The 10,109-nt window shown below is 42.3% G+C and overlaps 1 protein-coding gene across 1 annotated transcript; it reads left to right on the plus strand.

Annotated features, from left to right (window-relative positions):
- The first annotated feature begins 7,409 nt into the window (after nucleotides 1-7,409).
- LOC109446671 (forkhead box protein D4-like 1) lies at nucleotides 7,410-9,438 on the plus strand. Its single transcript, XM_019730319.2, has one exon. The coding sequence runs from the start codon at nucleotides 7,552-7,554 to the stop codon at nucleotides 8,845-8,847; it is 1,296 nt and encodes a 431-aa protein (XP_019585878.2). The 5' UTR covers nucleotides 7,410-7,551; the 3' UTR covers nucleotides 8,848-9,438.
- Nucleotides 9,439-10,109: the final 671 nt, after the last annotated feature.

Genomic DNA, 10,109 nt, shown 5'->3' on the forward strand with positions numbered 1-10,109 from the left:
GTGTTTTTTATTTTATTTTTTTATGGACAGGTGTTTCACAAAAATGTCTTTCAGATTTGACTTTGGAGTTTACATAGGCTGAAGGTATTTATAATAATGATGGTAAAACTTACTTCAACACTGTCATTTCCTTTAGAACATATTTCCTTTATTGCATATATATAATTTTATTAACAAAATTTTTTAAGACAAATAATGTCACCATTTTTATTAAATGAAATAAAAGGTTTATTGTGGCTAGAGACTTGTAAGTGGAAGAAATCTGAGTCAAAGAAATTAATTGAAAGCATTTATTATTTTTAGTCAATTCTAAGCCTTACTGATAGTGTAATGAAACTTCAGCTATTCACCTTGTAATGTATTTAGAAGATTCTTATTGTAGAGCTTTTAATTTTAAGTAGATTTTACTACTGGTATTAAATTCAGTTTGTTTTTTTTGAACTTCTTTAATTTTCAGTATAAGCTAAAAAAGTGATGAGGTACAAACCTTCAGACATAATTGCAGACAACTTTTGATAATTCAGCAGCTTTTACATAAATGGTTGGTGTGTATGTATATAATGGCTTGCTTTTCTCTTGTTCTTACTAAAGCCTAGGGCAGCATAACTATTCAAATTGTCAGAGAATAGTATTCGATGGAATTGAAAGAAGAGGTTTCCCAAACTAATAGTTGTTAAATATCAGAGAGGCTATCAAAATAGCTTTTTTAATTTTTTGAAGAATTTTAAATAAAAAAAAAAATTACATCTGTGTACCTTGTGAATGGTTCCAGTGGTGGGGGACAGGTTAACTGATTAGATTATCTATGTCCCTTTCCCTGCATTCTGTATTTCTTCTATGTAACTTCTCTATATTCATCCATTTGCCTCCTGAATCCATGCTCTTATTCATGAGAGAATATACTTATTTTGTGGTGGCAAATTGTCCAATAGAAAAATCAGCTGATTTTTTTAGTCAGATCTGGGCTTTAATTCCAGCTCTACTGTTTCTTGGCTATATAATCTTGGGCAAAGTGCTTTCTCTAAGTTTCCTTATTTATAAATTGGACAGTGATAATATCAACCATTCAAGGTTGTTGTGAGGATTAAATAGGTTTGTAATGCACCCAACTCAGTTCCTAGCACACAGCAGAGCCGAGATAAGTGTTTCTTCTTCCTAACAATTTAAATTTGTTTATAATTAATGTGGTCATGATAATATTTCATAGTGGTCTTTGGCAAATAATTTGTCTGGATTCATCTCTTCTAGACCTGGAGAAGGGGCTTATAATTAATTGTCCTGTTGTGGGACAAATGTTCGAAGTAATATTAATCTGTACTTTTAAAAGTCTGTATTTATAAAACTCAAATATTTGTTTTCCTTTAAAATGTATCAATCTTTAAATGTTTTTCACCACATCGGTATTGCATGAATGCATTTGTGTTGTAAAAATGCAAACATTACAGATGAAGTCAGTCTCCCCTGACCTTTCTCCAGCAGTCACTGTCACTTCTTAGGAGTAAGCAGTGTTGTCAGTTTAATGTCTATCTTTTGACACGTTTATTTTCACTTACACACATATAATCGTTAACATTGTTTCCCAAAGTGAATTACTGTGCTTCCCCGAAAATAAGACCTAACCAGAAAATAAGCCCTAGCATGATTTTTCAGGATGACATCCCCTGAACATAAGCCCTAATGCGTCTTTTGGAGCAAACCTTATTATGAGACCTGGTCTTATTTTCGGGGAAACACGGTATTTTCCAATGATTAGAGCTTTAAGCTACTTCAGGAAACTTACAAACTTGCCAAAAATATCAAGGAAAGGTTTTATTTTTATAATGTATGTGTTTTCAGTAAAACACTATAACGCAGTTTGTTTTACTCAGCTGTTAGTCTTAGATCTTTCCATGACAGTGCATGTAAATGTCTTATTCTTTAACTGCTGCATAGATATTCGTATAGCACAGAATACATTCATTTTAAAAGACATTTATTGAGAGCTGCCTCGTGGCCCAGATATTGGTGCTGGGGCTGAAACTGCACATGACAGATACAGGCCAGATTCTCATATTGCTTAAATTCTGGTGGAGGGACCTAAAAGAAAATATGAGGTGCCCCCAAGAAGGCTGATAAAAACAAAGATTCACTTTATATTGACTGGTCATGGAAAGGCTCCCTGAGGAGAGGGCCTTTTAAGTAGAGAATAGAATTAAAAGTTGTTTTTGCAAAGTAGGGGTGAAGGTTCTTAATAGAGGGAGCAAGTTTACAGAGGCCCTTGAGGTGGGAACCAGCATAGCATGTCGGGAAGACCAGGAGGAAGTCAAGGGTGGCAGAAGGTTAGAAAGCCAGGGTAGGAGGAGGAATTGGAGTCATGAGCCAGGGCCAGACTCATTGTTCTTTATAGGATGGAGTGACACATTTGGATTGTTCTGAATGCCCTGGGAAGTGAATGAAGGGTGTTAAGCTGGAGAAGTATTATGGTTGTGACTGATGCAGCAGATGAACTAGCTGTTCTCCATTTTTGAAGTTGCAAACAGTGCTGCATTGGGCCTGTTTGAACATCATTGAACATCATTGGGCCTGCCTCTTTGTTCTTGTGAGAACGTTTCTCTAGAAGAGGAACAGAGTGATGGCATCACTAGCTTCCAGGATATGCACACTTAAAATTTTTAATAGAGACTGATAAATTGCTCTTCCAAGTGGCTGTACCTTTTTGCCCTAATACAGTGGCGTATGAAAATACCCCCTTTTCTGAACCTAGCGAACACATTTTAACCTTTGCCAATCTGGATGGAATGACATCTCACTTTTAATTTAGATTTTATATTGTATTTTTATGTTTATTCTTTTAAAGGTGCCTTATCTTGTTCATTCTTGTTTTCCCCGAAATGAAGTAGTTTTCAATGATCACAGCCATAGTTTAACCTGCACGTTTAGAGGACACTGGAACTTGCCTTAGATATCCTCAAGAGAAGACTTTACGTCTGTAGTACAAATCACTAAAATAAATAATGTGGGTCATTATTCTGCTTACTGTAGAAGATTTGCAGGATATTCATGACGATGATGATGATGATAAAGTTTAGGCATAGTTCATCTAAAAATTTAGCTAACTGAGTCATACAGGATAAATTATAAAATCACTCTTTGCCTCCTTATTCATAAAATGGAGATAATGATGCAGATCTCTGTATCGTTCCAGGGATTAAATTTAAAGTACCCTGGATACAAAGTCTCAATGAAGGTGAATTCCCATTTTCCAGTAAGACCTGATTTAAAAATTTAAGCTTCTGCACACCTTCTTTCCTAGGCTTTTCCAGGCTTGTAGTGAAAGTGGGAAGAACATTGGTACTGAGTCTAAGAGCTGTAGGAAGGGTCAGCCCAGGGTATGGATGAGGGAAGGCCAGGTGATTGAAAGGGTCTATAATTCCTAGGTCCTCAAGTCTGAAGGGAATTATCGACAAAATAAAGCTACAAGGCTTTAAACATTGATGGGTTTGGTTTCTTGCTATACAAATTGAATTGTTTCCTTTGAATTACTAGAGTAGGTCCGAAAATTAGTTTTAGATTGCTTTGAAATGACTCACTCAATTCTAGAAATGCCATATATTGCAGCTCAACCTGCTTTGATGAGAAAAAGACACTAAATTTTTCTCCATAGCTTTAATATTGGAATCAACTTTACCTTTTAACTGTTGACCAAACTGCCTGTAATTTTCAGAGTGAAATGGAGAGAAATCATACATCATACATTCATTGTTCCTGTAGCTTAACAAGGTTTGTTTTTCAAAGTAGGACAGCGTCTTGTGAGCCCATTTGGGGAAAAAAAACCTATTCAGTGTTAGAAAAGAAGTAATCAGCAAATATTACTGAGTGCCCACTATGCACTAGGCCCCATGTTAAATGTTGTAGGAGCTACAAAGTAAGGCTTTTGATTCTTAAGGCATTTGATTCTTTTGATGGGATGAGACAGTAAGAGTTCCTTTTTAAAAATTTTTTTTAAGAGCGAGACATTATATAATGGAGTCTTTCCAAAGCATTCAACTTGTTTTTTATTGATACGGCAATGTGTTTTTACATTGATATATTTTGTATAACAACTTTTATTTAGATATTAATATACTATAAAATTTACCCCTTTTCAGTGTACAATTCATGGCGTTAGTATATGCACAGGTAGTTGCAACCCCTACCATTATCTAATTCCAGGACATTTTCATCACTTCTAAAAGAAACCCTGTATCCATTAGCAGTTATTCCCCATTTCCCGCACCCCAACCCCCAGCAACCACTTACCTACTTTCTGTCGCTATAGATTTCCTATTTGTACTCCTTTCACTTACCATCAGATTTTCAAGGTTCACCATGTTGTTGCATGTGTCAGCACTTTGTTCCTTTTTATTGCTAAATAATTATGTACCACATTTTGTTACCCACTCACCAGTTGACGGACACTTGAGTTTCTACTTTTTGGCTATTAGGTCCTTTTTTCTATATATTTATTTTGTAATTAATGTATTTTTCAGAACAGTTTTAGATTTACAGAAAAATTGAGGTGACAGTGTAAGTTTCCATGTCTCCCCCTCCACTACCACACACACACACACACACACACACACACAGTTAACATGTAATATTATGGTACATTTGTTACAATTAGTGAACCAATATTGATACATTATTAACTAAAGGCCATAGTGTATTCAGATAGCCTTAGTTTTTCTCTAATGTCCTTTTTCTTTTCCAGGATCCCATCCAGGTTTCCACATTACCTTTAGTAATCATGTCTCCTTAGACTTTTCTTGGCTGTGACAGTTTCTTAGGCTCTGCTTGTTTTGGTGACTTTGATAGTTTTGAGTAGTACTGGTCAGGTATGTAGGAGGCTCTCTACTAGAATTTGTCTGTTTTTCTCACGATTAGATTGGGATTCCGGGGGAGAAAGATCACAGAGTGCCATTTTCATCACATCATATCAAGGGGATATACCATCAACATGATTTATATCTGTTGATGTTGACATTGATCACCTGATCATCTGGCTGAAGTTTTGTTTGTCAGGTTTCCCCAGTTACAGTTAAATTACCCCCGCCCCCATATGTACTTCCCGGAAGGAAGTCACTATGTGCTGCATACAATAAACAAGTGGGGAGTTATACTATACCTCAAAGGTGGAGTATCTACATAATGTATTTGGAATTCTTCTGCAAGGGACATTTGCCTCTTGCCCCCCCACCCCCATTTATTAATTTATTAATTTATCAGTATGGCTACATGGATATCTATTTTATACCTCGGGTTATAATCCAATATACCTTTATTTTGTTGCTCACATTGTCCCAGCTTTGGCCACTGGGAGCTTTCAGTTTCCTCTGTGTCCTTTGACATACCACCGTGTGTGTGTGTGTGTGTGTGTGTGTGTGTGTGTGTGTGTGTGTGTTTCTGAGTGTGTCCCTACTTTTTTCCTTTCATTTTTAAATAACCCAAATCCCCATAGAAGTTGACTCTAGGAAAATTAATAACACCCCCTTTCCCAGGTAATCGGATTCCTATGCTGATGGGGGAACTATGCCTTACCTGCAGGGAGTTGGGAAAGCATCTGGGACTCCAAGTTTGAATAAGACCCCTGTTCTGCCCTCCTGAGCTTAAGTTAGTGGATCACACAAGTGGTAATTGGTAAATTTGGGATTCAAACACAAATCTATTAGGCTCAAAACCTCCTGTTATTTGTCCTACTTCAAGCTACAAATAAATGGGAAGTCTCAGGGTAAACACCTCAGGAGTGGAGGATAAGACTTTAAAAGGCTTGCAGGAAAGCATTTTTCAAAATTTCATCCTGAAGGCATTAGCTATTTTAAGCTACTTTTTATTTTAAAGGTACTAACCTCATTTTTAATTATATTTTGACCTTTTAGTTGGCTTCTGACGCTACTGAAAATTCATTATCATTTTACAAACAGTAATGGAAGATTTATTATGTGACAATGGCCTAATGCAATATTCTTTTATGCTGTATTTCTCTTAGATGTCACCCCAAATTCTTTTCACAAGTAGGTGGGTTTAAAATTATGAACATATATTATGACTTAGTGTTTTACCATAAAATTCCTATTTCTATAACACACATTGTAATATTCCAGCATACTGCTACTTTTAGTCTCTGAGATGGTTTAGATGAAGCCAATTTAAAAATCTTGTTATCTCAAGGATGTCAAGTGAGTGAGTTAGAGTTCCTGTGTCATATCACTCCTCTCCCATGTGAGTGATGAATGACAATCCAGTGACTTAAAGACACTGAAACTACAGCCTCTCCTTGCCTCACTTAAGTTTTGAGTTTTACTTATTATAATAAAAGTGCTAAATGTTTTTGCTGAAAGAAGGAAAGGGGATAGGGAGGGGGGAGATAGATAGAAATAGAGACAGAGAGCTAGACAGCCCTTACAGACTGGGTGCGTCCCTGGGAGTTGTGAGGCAATTTTGTGAAAACAAGTTTTCAAACTAGGTCCGTACTGGTTAGTATATGGTAAAATCAATGTAGTTGGTCGTGGCCATTTAAAAAAAGAAAAATATCAGTGATCACTCTAGTGTAAGTACATCGCTGCACAAAACCATTGTAGTTATGTAACTGTATATGCAAGATTGTGTTAAAAAATGTATTTCATACTGTAGTTAAATGTTCAAAGAAGTTGGAGAACCACTGCTGTAAGGAGACTCCTCTCTAGCTCTCCTGCTGTCTCCTACCCTGAACATTCACAACTTAATGTCAGGACATTCCAGCCTTTTCAGAAAACTGGAGTCAGGGGGCACTTTTGGAGAGATGGTGGGGGGGGAGTAGGAGGGACAACGCAACAGTCCTTCACACACACACCCCCCCCCCGAGCTTGGGGATATAGTTAGAACATTAAAAATATTTGAGATCATTCTGGATCAGGACAGAATCCACCAATGACAATGTGGGATTAACCAGCTTTGAAACACGAAAACATACTTTAACTGTTACACATTCTTTTACAAACACCGTGTACATGTCAGTGCCCCCTCCCCCCATTTCTATCTTCCAGGAGAGGCCTGAATATCGAGGTGGCCATAGATTTGGGGGTATCATTTTCCTACCCCCTTTTTATTCGCGCGGTTTTAAAAGCTTGTGAACACGGCCTGTGCAAATCCGAGCGCGATTGGGTGGCTAACCTGAGGAGTGGAGCATCTTTGGTGGCGGGTGGGTGTAAGGAGGAGGCGGCTGGAGGCTCTTACCCTGTCGGGTAATGCACAGCGGACCCTCATCATTGGACTGAGAGGAAGTAGGAGCGCTGTGAGGTAGGACAAGAAGGGATATAAAGGGTTGAGGGGAGTCCACCACACAGGGACTCGATGAGGCTTAATAAAGGGCAAAGCTCACCTTTGCTGGACGGTGTTGTAAAGCAAGAGAAACCACAAGTCAAGAAGAACACCTAAAAGGGTCACCACGAGGGTTCCCACTTTTGGGAACACCCTGAACCCAGGCTTCCAGCCCAGCCCACCGCGAGCCAGGTGAGCGGCCTCCACCTCCCCTGCCGCTGCAGGACCTGCTCTTCCATGAACTTGCCCAGAGATGAACTCCTTCGCTCCACACCGCCGCGAAGCCTCCGGGGCTCCGACGGGGAAGACGGTGAGATCGATATCCTGGGAGAGGAGGAAGATGAAGACTACGAGCAGGAAGAGGAAGACGAGGAGCCCGGGGGGAGCCAGCAGTTCCTGGAGCAGCCGGAGCAGCAGGGGGCGCAGCGGGGCGCGAGTGCGCTTCCGGGCGAGCTCACGGTGAGCGGCGACCGCCCGAGCGACTCCCCTGAGTTTGGCACCAAGTTCAGGGCCCCGACGGGGTCTGCGGAGGCCTCCGGGGACGCCACAGCGCCGGCGAAGCCCCCCTACTCCTACATCGCTCTCATCACCATGGCCATCCTGCAGAGTCCGCACAAGCGCCTCACTCTCAGCGGCATCTGCGCCTTCATCAGCGGCCGCTTCCCCTACTACCGCCGCAAGTTCCCCGCCTGGCAGAACAGCATCCGGCACAACCTCTCGCTCAACGACTGCTTCGTCAAGATCCCCCGCGAGCCCGGCCACCCGGGCAAGGGCAACTACTGGAGCCTGGACCCTGCCTCCCAGGACATGTTCGACAACGGCAGTTTCCTCCGGCGCAGGAAACGCTTCAAGCGCCCCCACGCGCCCCCAGGAGCCCACCTGCACCACCCCTGCGCCCTGCCCGCGGCACCAGCCGGCCTGCACGGCCCCTACCCAGGCCTGCTGCTCGGGCCGCCAGCCCCGTCGCAGCCTGTCCCGGGGGCCTACCCCACCGCCGTCCCCGGGAGTCGCCAGTTCGCGCTGCTGCACCCCCACCCCCTTCGCTACCTGCTCCTGTCGGCGCCGGCCTACGGTGAGGCGCCGAGTAAAGCGCAGGGCGCGGACCTGGGGACCCCCGGCGCCCTTCCGGCGTTTCAGTGTTCAAGGGGCTCCCAGCCGTGGGAGGAGGGCAAGGGGCCCGCGTCGCGGCCGGGAAGCGGATGCATTTCCTTCAGCATCGAGAGTATCATGCAAGGAGTCCGAGGAGGGAGTACAGGGGACGCGCAGAGTCAGCCCACGATCCCGTGGGGCTACTGCCACCTCTTGCAGCGCCCGTCTGGCCTGTTGAGCCCCCAGGCCGCTGCCCCCTTGCTCCACGTGTCCGCCGCAAAGGCTGCCCGGACGATGTTGCAACAGCAGCAGCAAGACTGTGCCAACAAAGGCTCGCTGCTAAGCAGGCACCTGTCGGCCGCCGCGGCGCTGCAGGGGTGTCAACCGGGAGCAGAGGACTCTAGGCTGAAGTCGGGCGGAGAGGGGACCTCGCCGGCCTTTTGAGGAGCACCCACACCCTGCCCTGGCACCAACTCCGCAGGGCGGACCTGGAGCCAAGCTGGAGAGCTGAGCGAGCGGGATCCCGCTCTCTCCGCCCCACCTCGCGCACGCTGGAGTGCGGCGGGCGTGTGCATCGCCATCCGGCAGCAGAGCAACAACCAATTTCGGTTCGCTGCGCAATGTTTACAAAGGAAAAGTTAGATTCTGCTCCCTTAAGACAACCTGAAAATAAACTACAGATGACGTCACGTCTCACCTTTTCCAGTCTCCAGTGTGGCTTCCAGGGCTTGCCCGATTTGCCCATTTCCACAGGAACTATGAACGTGAGTGGGGCATTTTGGTAGTAAAATAAAATAAAAAAAGATACAGTGTCCGACGCACATGGTTCCCCTCCTTCACTCCCTAGGAACTGCAAGTATTATTCCCAAATCCAGTGCAAAATGCTCATGCTCTTTATGTCTTCCTGAAAGCGATGTGTAACATAAGAATTTTAATTTCAGAGCATTTATTTCTGGTCTGTGTGTCTGATGTGCCAACTTCCATGGAGAGGTGTTAAAATTAAATCTAACTATATAGACTAAATAAAGTACTAAATCACCACACGATATCGTTTATTTTATATTACGTCTCATTTATTCGCTTTCTAAATAAAACTTTTAAAACTTAGTTCTTTCCTCCCAATTAAACAATATTGATTAGACACCAAACAACCCACTTTCAAAATGGCTTTTAAAACTTTCATATATTTCAAGTTGAAAAAGTCCTGTCTTTTGAAATATGGAATTTAGTATGTAGGAAACCTGTAGAATGAAAGAATTGGAGGACAAATAAATATATTCTCCATTTATTTTCTATCTTACTAAAGACGTTGATTTTTCTCCTGAATAAGTTTGGAAGACTATTTGAGATCAATTTGGAATGTAGTCGCCAGTGTTTATTGGTGGAGGGAAGGGGCAATTTAAAAAAAGCATTAGAACTTTCAAAACCCGGGCCTGAAGAAAAGGGGTATGTCAAAGAAAGCATTCATGTCCCGGACATTTGCAATTTTAAAAATTCTCTCTCCAGGCAGATGTCTTCTAGGGGTTGCTATTCTCTCTTGAGAACAGAAAGAAACTTGTTTGTTTCAAAAAGAATTAATTTCTAAAAGGATTTTACAGCCCGGAAGGTTTCAGGTGACTGGGTGGGAGGGAAACAAGAGCAAGATGCCCATCACCAAATACTCCAACCAGAAAAAGCAAATTTGTAGAGACTCTGCCGCTCTCCAT

The sequence above is a fragment of the Rhinolophus sinicus genome, linkage group LG04 (assembly GCF_036562045.2).
Source record: "Rhinolophus sinicus isolate RSC01 linkage group LG04, ASM3656204v1, whole genome shotgun sequence".
NCBI lineage: Eukaryota > Metazoa > Chordata > Mammalia > Chiroptera > Rhinolophidae > Rhinolophus > Rhinolophus sinicus.